The sequence below is a fragment of the Carassius gibelio genome, chromosome A19 (genome assembly GCF_023724105.1).
Source record: "Carassius gibelio isolate Cgi1373 ecotype wild population from Czech Republic chromosome A19, carGib1.2-hapl.c, whole genome shotgun sequence".
Classification (NCBI taxonomy): Eukaryota; Metazoa; Chordata; class Actinopteri; order Cypriniformes; family Cyprinidae; genus Carassius; species Carassius gibelio.
The window spans coordinates 17,856,018-17,878,473 of record NC_068389.1 but is presented as its reverse complement, the minus strand read 5'-3'; the positions used below and the strand labels follow the sequence as shown (position 1 = coordinate 17,878,473).

Below are 22,456 nucleotides of genomic sequence, written 5' to 3'. Positions count from 1 at the left end.
GAAATCTGAGACTTTCCTTTTTCCTACAATACATAAAGATATTTGTGTTTGTGAGTAAGAATGACTTGTCACAATATATTACACAAAGGAAAATAGGGAAGTGAGATACATGTGTGAACAACTGGAACAAAAAGACAAAAGAAACACTGACACCCCCAAGCTATCTCCTGTGGTCCCTCATGAAATTACTAAATAATTTGACATGTTACTTCACTCAAGGATGTCAACTGGCAATAACTTTTCATGCATTTTTGTTTTTAAAATACTACAGCTGTGCAGTGTGGTAACCCTGGGACTCCCAGTAACGGACGGGTATATCGACTAGACGGCACCACCTTCTCACATTCGGTCATCTATTCTTGTATGGATGGCTACCTTCTAAGCGGCTCCACCACACGACTATGCCAAGCTAACGGCACCTGGTCTGGCACTTCACCCAACTGCACCTGTAAGTGTGAAACAAGCAGGGTATTTGTTGAGCTTTAAATAGAAATGAAGGGTTGTTTGTTTTTGAATAAACCAAAATGGCCTCAGCAGAGCTTCCTTACAAGTTGTAATGAGGTGATATGACAGATGTGCTTGTGGGATTCATTTGTGTAAAGCTGTACTAAAAATGTGTCATCATGGTAAAATACCTTGACTGATAGAGAACAGTCCTCTTGCTGAGGGTTCAGGGGACCAACTTTATGAACGTTTAATTCAGGCATCACCGTGAGAGTAACTGGTGTTCCTTTGAAAACAGAAGGTTAGAAAGTTTTCAGTGCATTTTGAGTAAGAATTGGGTCAGGATGAGTGGGATTGCAGGATTCGGTTCCGCAGTGGTAGCTAGCTCCAAGATGTTCTTTTGTCAGAACGGAGGAAGATGTAAAGGTCTTCTGGCTCTGGTAGATACATAAATCAATTATTTCATGTCCTGCCTTGGACATAATGGTATCTGTATATTTTACAACAGTGCAAATGTACTGACAACCAACATAATAAAACAGATGGTACTGTAGAAAACCACATAATGAATCAGTGTTCTTCATAAGTGGCATGTCCATAATGATGCAAAATGTCCATAATGATCCAAATTATGGTTTATGGTAGGGTAACTTGCAGTTAACCAGTTAACATGTTTTACTGTAGCATTGTACTGTGTTTTACAGTCTGATCTTAAATCTATAATGATTGGTAGGTACATGTCTCTTAGGTCAAATTGACTATTTGATGACATTAACCAGTTCCATTGTTGTTTTTTGCTCATGGTAAGCATACGGATCACGCTTTGTATCATTTGAATCTATTTCAGTTACATGGAACAGAAGTGATGAAACATAGATCTAGTTGATTAAAAACTCTTCTCGTAATAGTTGTTTGAGAAATTATGAAGCGTCACACAACACAGTAAAACAGCTTAGCCTGCGTAATGTCTAGGTAACTTGGCATTCTCATCCATAATCACATCCCTTAATGCTCTCAAACATTCACCCTTAAACGTGGGCGTATTCCCTGCATACCATTGACTGGAATTATATATGGGCAGTGCACCAAACCAGCTCTGATTGATGCAGCACTACATGTGTTTCTTGAATGGAGCAAAAGCGGTGATACATGGCTGTGTCCAAGGGAGGAGTCACATTAGCATTTAGCGTTAGCCATTTCTCACCATCGGCTGACATGTTTATGTATAAGGCTGCTGATGGATTTTATGAAAACATAATTTTCCGTCCTTTTCCAAAAGACACAAAACGTGTGGCAACTCAAGGGTGACAGATAAGTAATGTTCCATAAATCAATAGAGGAAATTAAGATGTTGGGTCTGGGAAATAATTAAATAAATGCACAGATCGGACGAGGTTTTGTCAGCCACAGCAAAGTGCAAAACTACAAATTTGTTTCATCTGAATTCCAGTGGCGCTACATTCTTTCTCACATCATTCCAATCCGACCTCCTCTTATTTATCCATTGGAAAGAATGATAATTGTAAAAGATCTGTAGAATTGATTTGAAGTTGCACCGGTGGGACAGGAGCCGTGACCGCATGCTACTATTGATTTCTTTACATAATAACAAGATCTATCATTTGAAATAAACAGCCAGGGGTGCTAAAGATTGTTGTAGCGTAAATGAGTTGTTAAAGATGATTTGTGAACGTGGCTCCCCAAGGTTTGTTTCTATCACATTGCCACAAAAAGCTATGATTGCCATCTGAAGAGTTGTATTAGATACTGAATAAAGATCTACACTCCTGTTGTTTGGCAGATTGTAAATTGGCTAGACTTTTAACTCAAATTGAGACTGTTAGCACATCGTACTCAACACAGTAGTTCATTTTGACCTATAAGCATCATAACAATGATCTTTACTTTTCAGTGATCAACTGCGGAGACCCCGGAGTGCCAGCAAATGGGCTGAGATATGGTGAGGAGTTTACCATTGGACAAAACATCACTTTTGTGTGCCAGCCTGGCTACACAATGGAAACCGAGAGTTTCTCCACCATCACATGTACCGGAAACGGTACCTGGAACGCCCCTGTGCCTTTCTGTAAAGGTGAAACTTGATTTAAACCTCACTGAACATTAAAATAAACAGTCCTAATAAATTGTGGTACCATTTTACAATAAGGTTCAATTTGTTTACTTTAGTTAAAGTCAAATTAAAGTCATCCTTAATTTATTAAGTTGAATAAATATTACAAAATTTAAATGGACTATGAACAAATGTGGATTAACATTAAACTATAAAATATACTTCCAAAATAACATTTACAGTATTTATTTATTTGTGTGAATGATGCTCCATGCATCAACTTAAAATTGAACCTTATTGTAAAGTGTTACATAATTTCCCATTTCTTCCATAGGCTTCATCGTCCCAAGATTAACACATTACTCTAGAATGTTCTGTGGCTAGTAAAGCCATATAGCTTTACTGTTCACAAGGCAAGGCCTAAAAGATAATTTGCTCACTGATATATTTGCACATCTGTCCCGGACTGCCCTGAGCGTTAGATGCACAGATGCTTCACCCAGAGTCAGTTGAGGTCTTCCAGCTTTGTGTCTTCGCCATTGTGATGGATGTCTTGTTTGAAATTTAGAGCTAACAAGGGGAGGAATATTTATCCATCCTTGTAGGTCATCTTTTCTTGTGCAATTGCGTTACAATGAATGGTAAACATTCATGTTTTATCAAGCAATCATGCTGTTGGACAAATGATCTGAACACATTTTGTAGACTGAGCGTTCACCCCTTAAGGGCTGTGTTGTGTCCCCATTATTATAATCAGCTTTGACCTATGAGCCCTTCCATTTCTCGTAATTAATTCACAAATGACTCCTGTCATCTTCCTACTGCCAGGAGATGAACTGGTATATGAAGCGATATGAAATTAAATTCCAGGACTGGACGATGCATTTGTGATCCTCACCAGTGCCCTGGCATCGAATGCCATTTTGCTAAGCTCATTTAGATAGACACAGATGTCTCATTTATTCCTGAAGGCAGTGGCCTCCTCCTGTCTCTTAAAGGACATGTTGTGCATACATATCTGAGGAAACTTGAACTTCATATTCTCGGTCTGAACTGATATTCTGTCACACAGAGCCATTAATATGCATGCTAAAGTGAGCTGACACAAAAAAGAACCACTCGCATCAGGTGTAGGAAGGACCCTGACATTGAGTGTGTGCGTGTCCTTTCTGGCTCTTTCCTGCAGTTTTGATGGTATATGTGAAATATTTATTAGCTTAGTCTGGTCCAGGCCTCTTTAAAGGATGCCAACACTGATTCTGATTAATAATACAACAGTGGGCTTTGTTAGAAGTTTATCGGTTCTATCAACATGAGTTGAGCGAAGAAAACACTATTAGCTCATAAAGAAACAGTCGAAGCACTGTTTTTGCAGGCAGTAATCACCGTCTGGCTAGAACTTTACCATGGTGTGTGTGTGTGTGTCAGTGTCAGCATTGTGTTGGGGTGTTGCACCGTAAGTGGGGGCATGAGTCACCATGAGTGCCCGTTTGAGCAAGGCATTGGCTTCCTGTCTGGTAGAGTGTGATTGATTTTAAGGGCTCATGTGATACCTGAGGACTGATTACCAGCGAAGAAGACTTTCCTCACAGAGTTGTGCAAGCGGTTATTGGAAAAGATGGGGCTTCTAAGACAGATATAGCATTCAGTGACTTCAGTCGTGTTAGTAGAACAATTAATCTCTCTGCCTAACTGAACCTGTTTAGTACCGTTATAGTTACTGCTGATGTTACACATGTTGTTGTTTTATATTCGTATATTAATAAATATGTTAACAGCTTATGTATTAACTACGATTATTCATAATAAATGTATGTCTACATCATCTAAGAAGTAATATAATTTAGACTGTTTCATTTATTTTAAGGGTGTTTACACATTTTTACTGGAAATCAAGACAAATGTACTTATTTAAAGTAGAATTTTTATGTCGTTACGTTGTAATTGTATTAAACATGCCGATTTTTAAATATACGCTTAACTCTTTAACCCTTTAGCCGTTACCTGCGCTACTCCATTGCCAATCTCAAACGGGCTCCTGGAGGGACGTGACTTTGAGTGGGGCACCAGCGTGAGTTACAGCTGCTCCCCGGGATATGAGCTCTCTTTCCCTGCCATTCTCACCTGTGTGGGCAATGGTACATGGAGTGGTGAGGTACCCCAGTGCTTGCGTGAGTATTGTACTACTCTATTAATATTAATCAAACTGACTGCTTCATCCCTTGGGTGCTTGCAACCCTATGCATGCCAACATTTCCCAAAAAAAGCTTCAGAAAGTTCACACCTTGCCTTATGTCGGCAACTTATCTTCTTGCTGTTGGCGAGAAAGTCATGTTCAGATATTGATTCATTGATTGATTGGATCATCGCCGAATGAGAACATATAGGGCAACATTTCTTTTTCAATTAGATCTGCTGGATTATGCAGCATTATTTGTTTAGGACACCAGACAAGGTGGGCACAGCATGGTGGGATGTCAGTCTGTTTCAGCACAATGCTGTTTGATGACTAAGATGAAGAACCTCCAGAAATGGTATGAGAACTTAAAGTTTAAAGCCTAGTTATCACAAAGGTATCCTTGTTTTATCCCTCACATGGAACAAAAGCTGCCCATGTTAAAAAAAAATATATATATATATTTTGCTCGAGGTAGAAAGCATACCTCTGACTTTGTCAAGGTGCTGATATTTTTCCTTCTCTTTCTTTTCCACTTTTATTTTATATCCTGACAGCATATCTATAATTCATCAAGAAAAGTTGAGTTTGTAGTGCTAGATCTCAGGCACAGTAGTCTGACCAGCATATTTATGATTGCTCAGACAGCTGATGACGTCAACCATGAGATTGATTTTCCCTCCAGAGACCTATTGTTTGCCTGACAGTGGCAGGGCCATGGAGAACGTTTACCACAGGGCTTAGGACTTCACCCAGAATAATAGCAGACTATTCTTACTATTCCTGCAGTATATAATATGTATGCTGCCATTTACAAGTTTGGTGTCAGTATGCTTTTTTTAAGAAGTGAATACTTTTATTCAGCAAGAATGCATGAAATTGAGCAGAAATTGACATTAAAGATATATATGATGTAAAAAAAAAAAAGATTTAATAAATGCTGTTGACATTGAGGACTAGAGTAATGGCTTCTGAAAAATTCAGCTTTGCCATCACAGGAATAAATGTTATGTATGTTATTTAATATATTTTCAAATGTAATCTATTCCTGTGATGGCAAAGCTTTCATTACTCCTGTCTGCAGTGTCACATGACAATTATAATTGTTATTTTAAAGTTATTTAAAATCTGAATAATATTTCACTTTATATAATCAAATTTAATAATATTTTACTGTATTTTTCATTATGCTGCCTTGGTCAGAATAAGACACTCTATGCACATGCATGACCTAATACATTTGACAAAATGTGCTGTATACATACATCAGAGCACACAGCATGATGCAATATCTCACAATGCAGTCTGCTTGTATTGGCCTTCCATTTCTAGTGTGATGAATGAACTAATGGAGGACAATATACAATGTACGTTGCAGATTGTAAATCATTACATTTTAAACAGCTTTTGAATATTCCTCACATGTCTGTGTTCAAAATTTCAATATTTTATACACTTTTTCTCTTTCTGAGAAGTGGTAAATATTAAGGACAACATAATAAAGCAGGCACATTGTTTAGCTTGTCTTGTCTAGCTTTTAGCATCATTTATGCCTGACCGTTTGAGAATGATTTTTCTGAAAGTGTGTCTTTATGATCTCTGTGATGATAGCTAAGTTCTGCGGAGATCCTGGAATCCCTGCCTTTGGCTCGAGGGAAGGCCGCAGTTTCATCTACCAGTCTGAAGTGTCATTTAGCTGCATGGCTCCCTATATCCCAGTAGGCAGTACCACACGCATTTGCCAGGCTGATGGCACCTGGAGTGGATCCCAGCCTCACTGTATAGGTAAATCAATTATACTTAAACAGTTTGCATGCTTAAGCCATATGTTAAATTCCAAGCCAAACAGACTGTCATGATAGTTAATGTATGTTTGTATATCAAAACCTAATAATGCTAAAACCAAATAATCAGCCAGCTGAAGACGACCACTGTGCCCAACTCTTAGCAAGAAGCAATTATGGTCATTTAAAGGGATAGGTCAACCAAAAATTAAAATTAGCCAGTCATTTAGGCTGCATTAACACTGCAGATCTGGATGCCCAAATCACTTTTTATTACTATATCAGATTTTTTTGACAACCTGCTTACACCTTTTTTTAAAAGTGATCCGTATCCGATAGTTTCATCCTCACATCAAAATCATTCATTAGTACCAGTTCTTCACAACAGTGATTTTATACACAGATCTGCTATACACATATGCGCGTACTAATGATCTAGCAGTAGAACTTGTGCTAAGGATCTGGGTTCTAATTTGTCCTTGTATAGTTTTGTTCCTCATTAAAACCGAATGTGTTCATCAGTGATTGTATTTGAAGAGCAGGGACATGTTTGTCTGCATTTCATTTTGTGGTTTAATCACAATCCTGAACGAATAGAGTCTCCTCAAGAGTTAGAAATAGATTGAAGCACTCAGCACGATCTCAAAAGCCTCTTATTTAACACAAATGAACCAAATTAATACTCTGCTAGTAAACAAGAGACATTTCATTTGTAATAGATATATCGGTACTGTTCAAAAACATTTGACACCCAACTTGCATTAACAGGTGAATATCCTGAATCCATGTGCTTTTTTCCTGCTTACACGAGCCATATCCGATCTGTGCCACATGGGAGGAAAAAATTGGAATTGGGTCACTTGTACCATGCAGTGTAAATGCGGCCTTACTCAACCTCAAGCCATCCTAGGTGTATATGACTTTCTTCTTTCAGATGAATCCAACCAGAGTTCAGAAAGGACCACTTTGCCAAGTTACTTGTATTGGACACAATTTATCTTTGGCGGTATAATTCCTTATGGGGGTTCTTGCTCCCAAATTAATTGAACACAAAAGAGCTTAAACATTAACCCCCGGAACCATCAGCTTGGAAATACATGACAATTAAGACACTTAATAAATGCCTTTAAAAGTGAACAGTGGTAATCGTGTAGATGTGGCAGTGGGACGTCGATCCTGTAGCTTGGTTATGAGGATAAGTGTCTCTCAGTGGACCTCAGTGAGGTCCATGCCAACCGGGACTTGAAAGCCATAGTGATCAGAAACAAACAGACGACAACCAGAAGGTGCATGGTAATATGCTCATGCTTATAATGGGGAGGGAGGGAGGGTTGCTAGCCATTTGAGCATACTTACCGAGCAGTAGTGCCACATATATGTCCCGTATCTAATTGGAGAATGTTAGTGATTGGAGTCATTTGACAGCTGACTGCATCAGCTGGTCGCAGCCTATGCTTCCTGACTTAACTAACGCTGTGTTCGATTTATATAAAAATTGTTCTGGCTCTTTCAAGCTTGATAATGGCAGTGGCCATTTTTTTCTGCTCAACAGTCTAAAAGAGGTCCAATAAAGTGCATCCATCCATGATAAAAAGTGCCTTACACAGCTCCGGAGGGTGAATAAAGGCCTCCTGTAGCAAACTGATGCATTTTTGTAAAAAAAAAAATTATCTATAATTAAAATTGTATAAACAGTAATCTCTACCTTTACTAACTGTCATATACGGTTAGCGGGCAGATGATGTAGAACATAAGCAGTGGTGGACGAAGTACACAAATCAAGTACTTGAGTAAAAGTACAGATACATATGGTAAAATATTACTCCAGTAAAAGTAAAAGTACTCCTTTTTCAATTTTACTCAAGTGAAAGTACAAAAGTACTCGAGTTTTTATGTACTTAAGTAAAAAAGTACTGCAAGATAGATGTTTGCAATTTTATATAGGCTACTTAATTTAATTTTATATTAGCACATATTCTTTTTATAATCCTACTGCTCAAAATACCTTGGATTTTTTTCAAAATAACCACTATATGGAGTCAAGATATATTTTTGTTGTTGATATGGACTACGCTGATGAGAGTAATGTTCACTGTGAAGCTTACACTGTGATGTACCCGAGAGAAAACAGAGATGACCATCTGATTTTCACCAGTAAGAAAAAAGTATTTTAAAGTTTGTTTGTTTTACAGAATATCAAAGTTACAGTAAAGACCAAAAGTTTGGACACACCTTCTCATACAAAGAGTTTTCTTTATTTTCATGACTATGAAAATTGTAGAGTCTCACTCAAGGCATCAAGGGCTATTTGAGCAAGAAGGAGAGTGATGACCTGGCCTCCACAGTCACCGGACATGAACCCAATCGAGATGGTTTAGGGGTGAGCTGGACCGCAGACTGAAGGCAAAAGAACCAACAAGTGCTAAGCATCTCTCGGGGAACTCCTTCAAGACTGTTGGAAGACCATTTCAGGTGACTACCTCTTGAAGCTCATCGAGAGAATGCCAAGAGTGTGCAAAGCAGTAATCAAAGCAAAAGGTGGCTTTTTTGAAGAACCTGCAATATGACATATTTTCAGTTGTTTCACACTTTTTTGAAATGTATATAATTCCATATATAATTCCACATGTGTTAATTCATAGTTTTGATGCCTTCAGTGTGAATCTACAATTTTCATAGTCATGAAAATAAAGAAAACTCTTTAAATGAGAAGGTGTGTCCAAACTTTTGGTCTGTACTGTATATATGACATGATAATAAGGCCTGAAGTTAGGAAGAACATTTTACAGAAAAATTTTTAAAAAAAAATGTAAATCAAGATAATGATTTTTTCCTTCTCAAATCTTGTCTGTGGTTTAAAAACACCCCTGGCCAAACGGGGTGCATCTCTTCCCACTGATAATTACTGTAGTTAGCATGTTCTGAACATCACATCCTTTCTTTTCTAACCAGATGTAAACTATATTATATATATATATATATATATATATATATATATATATATATATATATATATATATATATATATATATATATATATATATATATATATATATATATATATATAGGTGGCTGAATAAAAATATTTGGACATTATTTATAAAAATTACATCAATTTAGCACCAACAAGCTTGTTAGCTAGACAGTTAGCATCAGCTAACAATATTTACTTATTTTCAGTACGATGAACATTCATGTCTGTCTACTCGTCTAGTTAATCCAAACAATATACATATGTATAACGTTACTGTCGATAAACAATATAAAAACAGACGTAACATAGGACATTTTAATAAAACTGTTAACATTACGGCAGCGGGGAATTTGAACGTGCACGAGTTATTGTACTTAATCTGTGTTATTTTATGGGTTTTTTGTTGTTGTTGTTTTTTTTTTACCTAGAATTGATGTGTCTGCATCGTCTGCACTCGAGCATTTGAGTGGGCTTAAATAGATCACTCTTTACAACGGATTTAGTTTCCAAACAACTGACAGTTTTGACCTAAATATGATTTTCAGTTACAATAATTAATCCAAAATTTCGACATTAATAACTTACTTTTAGCAACGTCAGACGCACGCGCGCTCACAAGATCTCCCGGTTCTTACTTCTGGTGACTCGCACTAAGGTTCATTTGAATCAGTGAGTGGTCGACTCCAGAACAGCTGCAATCGGATCTTTCTAATTCGTAAACGAATCGTTTGGTGTGATTCGCGATCCGATTTAAAAGTTTATTTTGAAAAGATTCAGTTCGTTCATGATGAGTCAGACACCGCTTCTGCGTGTCGGAGCACGTGATATTATAGGGAGTAACGATATGTTTTATGAAATGTAGTGAAGTAAAAAGTACGATTTTATGCTTTGGAATGTAGTGAAGTAAAAGTAAAAGTTGCTCAAAATAAAACTACTCCAGTAAAGTACAGATACTTGAAAAATGTACTTAAGTACAGTAACGAAGTAAAGCTACTCCGTTACTGTCCACCACTGAACATAAGTGACGAATGCGGAAGCAGAAAGGAAAGAACATAACAAAACACCTGTCAAGAATTTGAAGTACAAAACAAGGATTTGTGAATACAGATGTCAGAGGATTTCGATATAAGCCAAGTGAAGACTGGTTCTCCTTTGCTAAAGCAAGGAAACTTCCTATAAACAAACTTAGTTTTTATTTTCGCGAGACTAGCATATCCTCATCGGCACTTGCATCCTATGTCATCCGCCTGGGCCGACTTCCACATAACAACAGTTAGAGCAAGCTAAAGGAAATTTGGTTATTACGTTTTTAAAATGGATATGTTTCTTACAAAATTGCATCGATTTACTACAGGGAGGATTTATTTACCCCCCGGAGACATGCGAGGCACCCTTTTTATGGATGGATGTGCTTTATTGGACTTCTTTGAGACTGTTGAACATAAACACCCACCCACTGCCATTATAAAGCGTGGAAGATCCAGGACAATATTTTATATAACTCCGATTAGATTCAACTGAAATAAGAAAGTCATATACACATAGGATGGCTTGAGGGTGACTAAATCATGGGCTAATTTTAATTTTGGGGTGTACTATCCCTTTAAGTCATCCGAGTCTCTATGGTTTCATGGTTCAGTTCAGTGAAGGTGGTTAGAATTTCAAGTTTTGCCTCAAATATTGCTTTCCAGTAGCTCTGGCTGCTGTGTGTTTTGATTACCGCCCCCAATGATAAGCCATTTTGGTATTATTTGTCACCCAGTACACAAACCGGCTCAAAAGTATTTAGCAACAACAACACTAAAGAAATCGATGCCCTCCACCAGCCCAGGCAGCCCAGGCCAGTGCTGCTCCAATCAGGCCTGATGTTGTGTTGACACAATTATGGTGGCAAAGAGCAAAGCCACTCCTTTTGGTGACCACAGAACAAGGGAAGTGGGAACAGTTGGCAGACGAGTAGACAAGTATGAAGTGAGGAATTGTGGCCTGGGAAAATGAAATTGCATGATAAACTTCAACTTGACAAACTCGCTTCTTGACGGCAGGCAGTGGCAGCTGTTGTGAAGTTATTGTGCTCTGATACAAAGCTCGGTTCCCATGACCTTCTTAAACACAGGCGTGTACCTGCACTGATCTGTGTACCTGACCCAAGTTCTAGAATTCACCAATCAAATGATTCATTGGTTACACTTTACAATTCAGGTTCGGTTCATCAACACTCTAATGCATTAGGTTTCAGGAACTCACAGTGAACAATACTTTTACAACATTTATCTTGGTTTATGTTCATTTCTACATTGTACAAATAAACGTTAGCAATTCAAATTTCGTGATTTAACGTTTAATGTATTCTGAAAAGGCATGAATTACAAATGGACAACATTAAATTCAACTTTACATGAACCTAGAGTAATGAGATTAATCAGTACTCTTTACATAGATCTTTATAGTTTTTGTGTAATATTAATTCTCTTATCTGCAGTAATATTTAATATGGTCTGATATTCTGAAGGTATTTTCCATTTCTAAATTTTAGTGTAGATAACCATTATATGAAGGTAGCTTGACCAAAGTTAAACTACATGAAATCATGAGTTTGTAGCTTAAGATTCGAGTATTGAGTCTTTGTTCCTCAGGGTTTATTTTGCATTCTCCCCTTACTGTTTTTTCCCTTGTTACGTTCACCACAGGTTCCCTTACTGGAGGGTATTAAGGCCTTGATCTCTGTAAAGCTGCTTTAAGGTGCTTTTGAATTGCGAGAGACACCATAGAGACTGATGTGAACTGAATCAAAGTTATTATTCACAAAGAATTGTTCCTCTTTTTTAGTCCTGTGAATAAGTTCTTTCAGAATTTCTATATATGTATACATACCTGCTTCATTTCTTTTACTTTTCTTTCTCCTTCACTGTGTAGTAACTGGTCTTTGGCTGTATTATCTACATCCATTTCTCCATGTCTCATTAGCAAAGACTCCTCTCACTGTCCCCCTAAGTACAGTGTCTATCTGATTAAACCCCTCAGTTTATATACATCCATGAGGGAGTCCTTCTCCTAACGTCAATAAATACATCGATAATTCTTTTTAATTGAGCAAGTAATTGAATAAATGGTCCCAACTCTACGAGGCCATTGTTGAGGAGCCAAGTATAGCCAGCAGGAGATTCGGATGAGCTCCGATTGGTGTTTTTAAGCATTTAGTGTATTGTGCCAACAAAAGATGTAAACCATAGCCCCAAAGCAGGTGTAATCATTAAGCTCTTTCAATGAAGTATTATTATGGCCTCATATTGCACCCTCAAAGACACCATAAAAAAGTAATATAGGGGGTTGGGGGGGTGGAAATTAAGTGCTCTAAAAGGCCACTAAACAATTATACACAACAATTCTTATAGAATGAATCCTATTGGCTGTTCTCACTGACTAAGATAAACCCTGTGTAGTCTAGATCAGTGGCACGGACAAGATTAGATGCAAATAATGAAGTTCAATTAACCTTAAAATTGTGCATAGTTAGGTGTAGCAAAACCAGTTTCTTAAAAGTTAGAAAAAACTTTCTCCGTATCTTTTGTTGTTGATGCAAATAAAAGTAGAATAAATGATAACTGTGCGTCCAGTTGCAGATTCATATATCAGTTGGTAGAAGCTGACAAATTAGGCAGATGGCGACATGAACAGGTTGTGTGACATGACCTCACCCTAAAAAAAAGATTAACTAAACTATGCAGGGTACAAGAAAATATGACCCAAGCAACAATAAACAAAGATCACTTGCAGTGATGACAGGTTTATGCTGACCTTGGAGTGTTTTGTGCAGTGCATTTTTGGCGACCAAGAACATGAAACAATCAGAGACATTTACAAACCAAAATGTTTGCATATTTTGACATATTGTTGGGCATATGTTGGCCATTTTGTCATATTTTGTCATATTGTTGGGCATATGCAACTTTATATTATATTATATTATATTATATTATATTATATTATATTATATTTAATACTTGTAAAAATAAAATACAAATAAAAAAGGGATATCAGGTCAGTAAGTCAGTAATAGTTTCTACATCCACCTAGTGGGCTCTTCCTTCAAAATCAAAGCAGTATGAACACTGTCTGCAAATCTTTTCTCAATATGGCAATGCAGTCATATATTTTCTGTTTGCTGACTCCGTATTAGAAGCTACATGATCAAAAAACGGCATGGAAAAGGGGCTGGTTTTGTAAGCCTTGCAGGTTGTCCTGTCATTTGCACGCCTGCATTGAATCAAGGGTCTCTGCATCAGCTCAAAAATGTGCTCTACATCCCAATTACAGAGCAGCACAGCTGTGTCATAGCAGATGCACTGCTGCAGCAACACTGCCCCCTGCTGCGTCTCCATCAGCCCTCCATAAAAAAAAACTTATGCCACTGCTGCAGCACTTACATAAGCACACAGGCCCCATAACCATCACTATAAGCCAAGTCTTAGCACTGCTTTGAGAGATGTGTTTGGGCTCATGAAGGGCGATGCAGCACATATTTATGAGAGCTGAAATGTTGTTCTTATGGGGGTGAAAAAGACATTGACTCTGTTGTGAAAGATATTGAGAAGAATGTGACTGGATATTCATTTGTTTTGTCTTTCTTCTTCCTTTCGTTTCTCAGAGCCAACCCGTACCACCTGTGAGAACCCCGGGATGCCCCGTTATGGTTCTCTCAACAGGACCTTTGGCTTTAAGGTAGCAGGATGAATACATATATAATTAAAAACATGTGGAGTTCATTTCAGCTTGAGTGCTGCTCTCATTAAAGCTAAAAAGGGACAAACCAACATTTTTAGAAATAAGCACTATATGAATTTAAAATGTATTATTTAGTATAAGAAGTCATATATATATAAATTTCACTCATATATATATATATATATATAAATTTCACTCATATATATATATATACATATATATACTCATATAATCATGCACTATTATATTATATTATATTATATTATATTATATTATATTATATTATATTATATTATTTGTAATGACAAATAAATATTATTAGACCTTTTTTGCACTTTTATTATTCTGAAAACAGTGGTTCTCAACATTTTTGATACCAAGGCCCACCCTTGTCCACAACAAATTTTTGAGATTTTTGGGATATACTGTAAAAGAATTAATGTAAAATATTTTTGCAGAAAAAAAAAACATCTAGAAGAATATATATTCATAAAAAGTATAAAAATTAGAGTTAAGATCAAGTTTTGTTAGTTTATATGACTTTTCATGTCTTGAAATCACGCTTTTATAATTCTTCATAGAACAATAAAACAATTATTGAGCAGGTGAATTCAAGTAAGAAATTTCTTGTTTTTAAGTTGTTTTGGCTTATTTTAATGCTTGTTTAGTCTTCATTTTAAAGAAGACTGCCCCAACTACCTCACTGAGAATCACTGCTTTTTAAAGGAAATGTTCATCAAGAATAAAACATATTGTTATCAGATATTATCCCTTTATGTCATTCCAACTTGAAATACAGCTTCAGATGACATGGAAGATAGAATATGAGTTGTATGGACCACTTTTACAACAATCTTTCGGAGTCACAAACCATTTTTTTTACTAGTGCCAAAGATCTTTTATTGTTTCTCTGAAGATATAAATTAATACAGTGGTTGGAATAACAATAAATTTTTTAGGTGACCTATTTCTTTAGTCTTCAAATTTAATGGTTAAAAAGAACACATTTGCCTTCAAATAAAGAATTCATATCTTCCCTCATGAAAGCATTCTTAATGAAAATTGACGTTTCTCAAAACACTTCAGACAAACTGCTTGTACAAACTACAAATTATTATTAAGACCTCTCAAGACTTTTCCACTTGAGGAGTGGTGAAATGTATGCATGGATGTAATAACCACCACAGAACCACTCGAAAAGAGAACAAAAAAATCTACTTAACTACTGCAAATGAATCTGATTGCATTTTGTCAGAGGAGCAGGACAGAGGGGTGAACTGAGGGAGACATGAAGAGAGAAAAACAGAAACTCAGTGACTGCTGAGAAAGAGCGTTTATCACCAAGATGTGCTGGCATTAAGAATTCAAGTCGTTTCGGTAGCAGAGGTCAAGCCCTGCAGAGGCTTCATGAAACGGCTAAATATCATCCTTTCTATATTCGTTAATCATTTGTCTTGCCTCGAGAAACAGGAGCCAGTCAAGCTCTTTTGCTTTCCAGGGCTTAATTATGTTGGAGTCGGTGTGAGGAGATATCGCGCACCACAGATAAGCGCCAATGTCCATGGCTCGTCAACCGTGTTCACAGTTAGCAGGGACATGTTAATCAATTAATGTGCTAAGCCCACATGCCACTCTGTGACACATTGATATTTTACTTCCCTCGTATGTATACTAAAGAACAGCCCACACTCATAGGCATATATGCAACCCTTTTTATGTCCCATGACCTTGCTGATTATAAAATTCAGTGGCCACGTTCACATGAGGAGCACTACATTATATATTATGGAAATAAATGCCACTTTATCACCAGTGATCCAGAAGGAAGGTCACAGTGGCCTCCTAAGTGCATGTACTTGTGATTACATTAGCTGGAAGTAAAGTAGGTAAGTACCATATATGAGAATATCCACACGACGTTAGCACACATCCATTTGAGCTTTTAAGAGAGCAAGTCTGGGAAGCAAATGTTGTACAAAGATACAGAAGGAACCTGAAAGATGTGAAATTTCTAGCAACACCTTTGCAGTCATGGTATTTTGTAGCATCTGACCTGAGGAATGAAACTCTGTCATTCAAAAACTGCAAGTATTAGAGTTATGTGAGCACAGTGTCTGATGGTATGTGTGTGTGTGTATGTGTGTTTTCTGTAGGTTGGAAGTATGGTGTCTTTCCAGTGTCAGCCTGGACACCTGCTGCAGGGCTCCACCACACGCCTCTGCCAGGCTGACCTAACCTGGAGCGGGACCCAGCCAGAGTGCATCCGTAAGTGTTCTCCATGACAAATCCATGGGAATCTGTTAAAATACTAGTTTATATTTGTGGGTGAAGTTTCTCATTTATAAAGGTCAATGCAGAATGTATTTGTATAATTAAGCTACAGAGAAATGGGACGAGTACAAGTCACAGCTGAGTCCAAAAGAGACTTGAGTTCATGTTCAGACAAAATCCACATGCTCCCGAGTTTATCACAAGACCAAGAGCTTGAAAATAGGGTCTTGGACTTGGCCTTGAGTCAGAGTCCAAGACTATAATGTCATGCTCTTGGTCTTGGCACTCAAATCTAAGTCCAAGAACATCATTTCTTGTTTTTGGTCTTGTCTTGTCCATCAAGTCCAGTACCATCATTTAATCCTCTTGAGCTTGGTCTCAGTTGTAAAGTCCTAGTCCATGAGTCTGAGGCCATTATTTCATGGTCTTTGTCTTGGACTTTGGACCTAAGTCTGAGTCCAAGATCATCATTTCAGGTCTTGGACTCTGTGATGACTCAAACTGGCAAAAAATAACACTAACAAAATACATAAAACAGCTTTAAGCTTTTAAAGTTTTAAGCTTTAAAAAATAAGTTTTAAGACTGGATTTAAAAACAGCAAGTGTGTGGGACTGCCTAACATATAGGGGCAAGTTATTCCAAAGCCGAGGGGCTGAGACAGCAAAAGTCCGATCACCCCTGCTTTTCAGCCTTGTTCGAGGTACAACCGAGAGTAAACTGTCATCTGACCTAAGTGCTCTTGATGGATTATGCGGTTGTATTAAATGAGTAAGGTAAATCATTTAATGACTTATAAACTAAAACTTAAACCTTAAAATCAATTCTAAAACTAAGAGGAAGCCAATGAAGAGAAGCCAGTATGGGTGTAATTTGTTCACGCTTGTGTTTCCCTGTTATCAGATGAGCAGCAGCATTTTGTACCATCTGTAACCGTTTTAAGGGAAGCCTGATTGATACCTACTGTACATAGAGGCCATTACAATAGTTAAGATGGGTCGAGATAAAAGCATGTATAACCCTTTCAAAATCACTGAAAGTCAAATCAATTAACTTCAGTTAATTTGCATTTGAGACACCATATGGCCAGTTATTTTGTGTTTTTGCTCTGCTAATGACAGTAGTTCAAGCAAGTTCATATTCATAATGACTGTTCATTTCACAACATCCATCACATGCTACTAAGTCTAAGTCTAAAGTATTCGTTCCACTGTAGAGAGTAGGACAGGTTTATTTCTGTACTTAAATTATAACATCAGAAGAAAATATGGTGGAAAAAGCACTGGATAGCTCTTTATGAACACAATCTTTTGCAGTGTAGGCTTTTACGATGCAACATAAAATTCTAGAGTGAACTACTCGCCTGTTGTTTGGAAAAAGATGTCTGGGCTTGATAGAAGTAACTTTTTTAGTCTGCCTGAATATAGATGTTTATAGCTATAGTTTCTGTTGGATTGATTGCCATGTAGATGTAAATATGCTCTCATTGCTCATTGCGTGAACTAGCAGTGTGAAACAGACCTTTGGTTGACTCTGAGACTACTGTCATGATCTGACCAATGTATTGCTTCTCTGAGGTTCATTTGAATCGACGATGGACATAATCAACCATACTAAAAAAGAATCACTTATCTCATATTGTCTGAAAGAGGGAAGATTAATGTTTCCCACACAATGGCCACTTGAGTTGAATTGCTTCTGAATTATGTGGGTGATATATGTCAGAGCGATACCCTGACTGCACTCCCCTGGTTGACTTCATCAAATGACAAATCACTGATCTCTTAGTGATAAAGGTACGTCTGTGCTCTTGGAGGGTTAAAGCAGACTTACTCCTTGAATAATCCATTTTAATTACTTTGCTAAAAAATAAAATGCTTCATTTATTTAGTTACAATACCAACAGGTTTTTTTTTTTTTATCTTATTAGTGTGTTTGATCTTTCTCTGACTGTAAAAAAAATATACACAGCAAGTGCTTGTATCTTTATATATGTCATCATAAAGTTGAATTTCAATTCCGTTTCCTGTAAGCCCTTCTAATGTAAAATACCCCTGACATCAACTCAGTTTAATTAAAGTGGATGAAGATGATTCACTCAGGACTGGTGGGTTATCATGGTGGGCTACGAGGCTTGTGATTGTATTATGTCCATTTACAAAAGGAAGCTTTAAAGCAGGCTGAAGTATGAGAAAACAGCTGGCTTCCAATTTCACAAGACAGATTGCAATTCAGTTGATGCATTTCTAAAGCTAATTACATTTTGCATCATGCCACTGCCCCAAAGTTTTTTTTTTTAATTTGTAAATTAAAGAATGAGATAGCATGGAAGACACAGCAGTTTCCCCCATTTAATTGTAAATCTGTGATAAAACAGCTTTTGTGTGCTTGCACCTAATCAGACCATTTTTCCCCCCAAGAATAATCTAAATCATTCCGTAATTACGCACTGTAATTTTGTTTACACAGAGCAGTTGGCTACTCACAGAGTCAGGCTGAGTGCTAAATCGTCTTTCTCATTCTCCTCTTTTATTTTACACAGAATTGGTTAATGACTGGTTGCCCTTTCCATTAGCGTTCCACTAGATTCATCTACAAAGAAATCGTGTTTTATTTTTTACTTGTGGACTATATCATATCATTTATAGCAATGTAAAGTATTGCCATGCAGACAACTAGTGTATGTAAAAAATCCATTCATTATATACATTTATTAAGTTATTTATTTTGGGGGGGGGGAAACAGAGATAATTGTGTTCATATCAAGTATTTGCACAATTTAGGGAACAAAATATTTTATTTTGCTATAAGTAAATATGTACTTATTGGTTTTAGTATCATGATTTTATTCACAATACATCAAATCATATATAATTTAAAAATATATTTTGGCTTTTGTTATCAGTGTTAGAAAAGAACATCCAGTCATTTCTCCAGATTAATTTAGTATGTATAACAATATTAATTTAATGTCAAAGATGTTTGAGGCACATTTTGATTTACATTTTCTCAATAAATGAGCAGAATTTGTTGCAATAAACCCTGCACTCTCATATTATGCAGATAATTTAACTGGAAAACATAATAGTTTCTTTACCTGGTTACGTTCTTTTCTTTTGTGGCTGTACTGTTGATGTAGTGATCATGGATAGGAACCCTTATCAAAGTCTTGGATAAAAGAACTGGGTCCAGTGCACTGACCCAAAACCTCAATCTGGCTACTTTTGATCAAAGTCATCGTGATGGTGGAGCTGTTGGAATGACTGAGTGAGCATTGGCTTGTGTTTGATCTGCTGGTGTGACAGGTAAAGGTGCGCTACCTTTACGTGCCGTCTGCCAGCATGCATCAACGTCTGCCACACTCAAGGGTCTCCGCCAGCTCTTGTAGGCACAGGAACGTGGCGGTGTCCACTACTGAGGGAGAGAGCATGGATGTTAAAGAAACATGTCATGTTGTCTTAAAAGTTCAAACTTTATTTAGATTTTGCCCACTGAAGTTTGAAGTCTGATTATAAGAGGACCGAGGCTGTTTGCTGGATAGTACTTTCATTTCCTTTGTTTCTGTTTTTCAATTACTCTTTGTTTCTTTTGTAGCCCACAGTTGTAAACAGCCAGAAAGTCCTCCTCATGTGGATGTCGTGGGTATGGATCTACCTTCCTATGGTTACACACTCATCTACACCTGCCAGACCGGCTTCTTTTTGTCTGGGGGCTCTGAACATCGGGTCTGCAAGTCCGATGGAACCTGGACTGGGAAGATGCCTGTGTGTCGAGGTATCAAACACTTCACATTATCTGCCAGCATTTTTAACATTCGCATGTGACCTTAAAGACATTTAAAATGTTACAAAAGATTTATATTTAAGAAAAGTTCTTTTGAACTTAATATTTAAAGAATCTTGAAAAACTTTTGCTTTTAGCATTTATAATATTAAGAATTATTTCTTGAACATAAAATGAAAATCATTAGAATGATTTTTGAAGGATCATGTGACTGAAGACTGGAGTAATGAATGCTATTGTAATGATAAATTACATTTTACAATATTTACAATAATTATTTTAAATTGTAATGATATGTCACACTATTATTTTAGTTTAAGTAAATGCAGCCTTGGTGAGAGCTCACTTTACATTTACAACTTGTAAACAAGTACTAAATTGTTTAAGTATTAAAGTGTTTTCATTTCTTTTCATTCATTCCATATTTCACATAGACCACCACCAAGAGCCTCCCTCAAAAAAATAGTTGATGATATCCCTAATTTCATAGCCTTTTCTCTATTTATGTTTAAATGTAAAAATTAAATGTAATTGATTTGTCTATTCTGTATTATGGCACATTTTGTTAAACAAGACATCATATCACCTTTCTGATAACTGTGACTTTGCACTCCCTGCCCAAGTGAGCATGTGCTCAGGTGGGGTGCCGGAGCACTAGCATGTGGCCAGCATGCTGCAGTGCTGTGATTTTATGTTCCTCATCTTGATCCTGCAGCTCCAAGCGCTGCCCCAGCAGCCAGCACATGCCGCCATGCATGCACACAGCTGTACACTTCAGGCTTTCCAGTAATTACTGCACATAAACAGATGTGATTGTCTATAAAAAAAAATATAATTCCCGAGTGGTCGACACAGAGCTTCTCCAAACTGTGTTTCTCCCTCATTTTCTGCACCTGTCATAAACAGCCTACATTTGAATGTTCAGTTATGCTGCTTGATATTTTGACCAGATCACCCCCTGCTGTCTGCAGTCACCTGATTTTTCTTAGTGAAAGGGAAGAAAGGAGGAACACTGTTGCCTGGGGATGTTACTGTACGCATGACATGATAAAAGTGGTGACAATTTGATCTGTCAATCTTTTTTAAGAGAAATGCTTTTATTCATTTTTGCTATCTCTTTCCCAGCGGGTTCCAAACTCTCTGAAAAGCCTATTAAACCAGTCCCAGGAACACCGAGTCCGAAGCTAAATGGTGGGTGCACTGTTATTATGAAATGGGGTTTCATTTGAGAGACCACTTATGAGTGTTAAGTGCACCTCATTTAGGATGCATAATTTTGTCCTCTATTTGGCCACAGAGAGCAATTTACCTTAAGTTACCAAGTTACCTTAAACAGTTGCTATCCATGATGTATTCCAGACCACAGCCCCAGGAGGAGGGGACTAATGAGGAGAAAACGGGTTACAGTTAGTTTGACTGTAAAGTAGTCTGGCAGCTGCAAGAAACTCGACTAGAATCACAAGATCATTCTACTGAACTTTGGCAGACTTTCTTAGAGCATACTGCATGTCTTACATTTATATGCTTAGAGAGCAAGATTAAGTAAGAGACAAGATGTGTGTGAGCATTATGTATTCTAGAATATGATATGTCCAGAGATATATACAGTATGACTAATACTGAATAATATTATTTTAATAATATTATGAATAACATTAAATGTGCCTTTAATTTTTTTTTTATTCACAGTTCCTGATGATGTATTTGCCCCTAACTATGTCTGGAAGGGCTCATACAACTACAAAGGAAGAAAACAACCAATGACTTTAAGTATCACAAGCTTTAATGCAACCACGGGTAGAGTTAACGTCACATTAATGAGCAGCAACATGGAACTACTGCTTTCAGGTTGGTTTATTGTTAAACTCTGCAGATGTACTGAGCTGACAAAACATTTATGTTACATACACAACCATTTTTCCTGATGGAGGGAATGGAGAAATCATGTTGTGACGAAATTAGGGGTGTAACTTGGGAGCCCAATCATCTCTGCGTTTAAGAGAAAATGCCACTCAAAATTGGCTAGTGGATTTTGCATGCTGAGCCACTCCCAGTGCATACAAGTAAATAAGATGACAGCAAGGATCCACTCATTAGGTTTTATGCTAAGGAGCAAAGAACGTGTTCTGGCAACAGCAAGTGATTCAAGGTTGTGGCATGGGGACATAACGTCTCAGTTCCCTCCATCAGGGAACAAGGGTTATGTATGTAGCCTGGCAGAACGATGGGG

The 22,456-nt window shown here is 37.2% G+C and overlaps 1 protein-coding gene across 1 annotated transcript in view; it reads left to right on the top strand.

The window, feature by feature from the left end:
- The window catches only part of LOC127935613 (CUB and sushi domain-containing protein 3), a 183,516-nt gene that overhangs the window by 153,609 nt on the left and 7,451 nt on the right, over positions 1-22,456 (top strand). Inside the window, exons 53-61 of the mRNA XM_052533684.1 lie at positions 272-448; positions 2,357-2,536; positions 4,513-4,686; positions 6,303-6,476; positions 14,098-14,171; positions 16,328-16,439; positions 20,038-20,217; positions 21,352-21,417; positions 21,916-22,074. Coding sequence (XP_052389644.1) covers positions 272-448; positions 2,357-2,536; positions 4,513-4,686; positions 6,303-6,476; positions 14,098-14,171; positions 16,328-16,439; positions 20,038-20,217; positions 21,352-21,417; positions 21,916-22,074 — 1,296 coding nt within the window. The remainder of the gene's footprint in view (positions 1-271; positions 449-2,356; positions 2,537-4,512; positions 4,687-6,302; positions 6,477-14,097; positions 14,172-16,327; positions 16,440-20,037; positions 20,218-21,351; positions 21,418-21,915; positions 22,075-22,456) is intronic.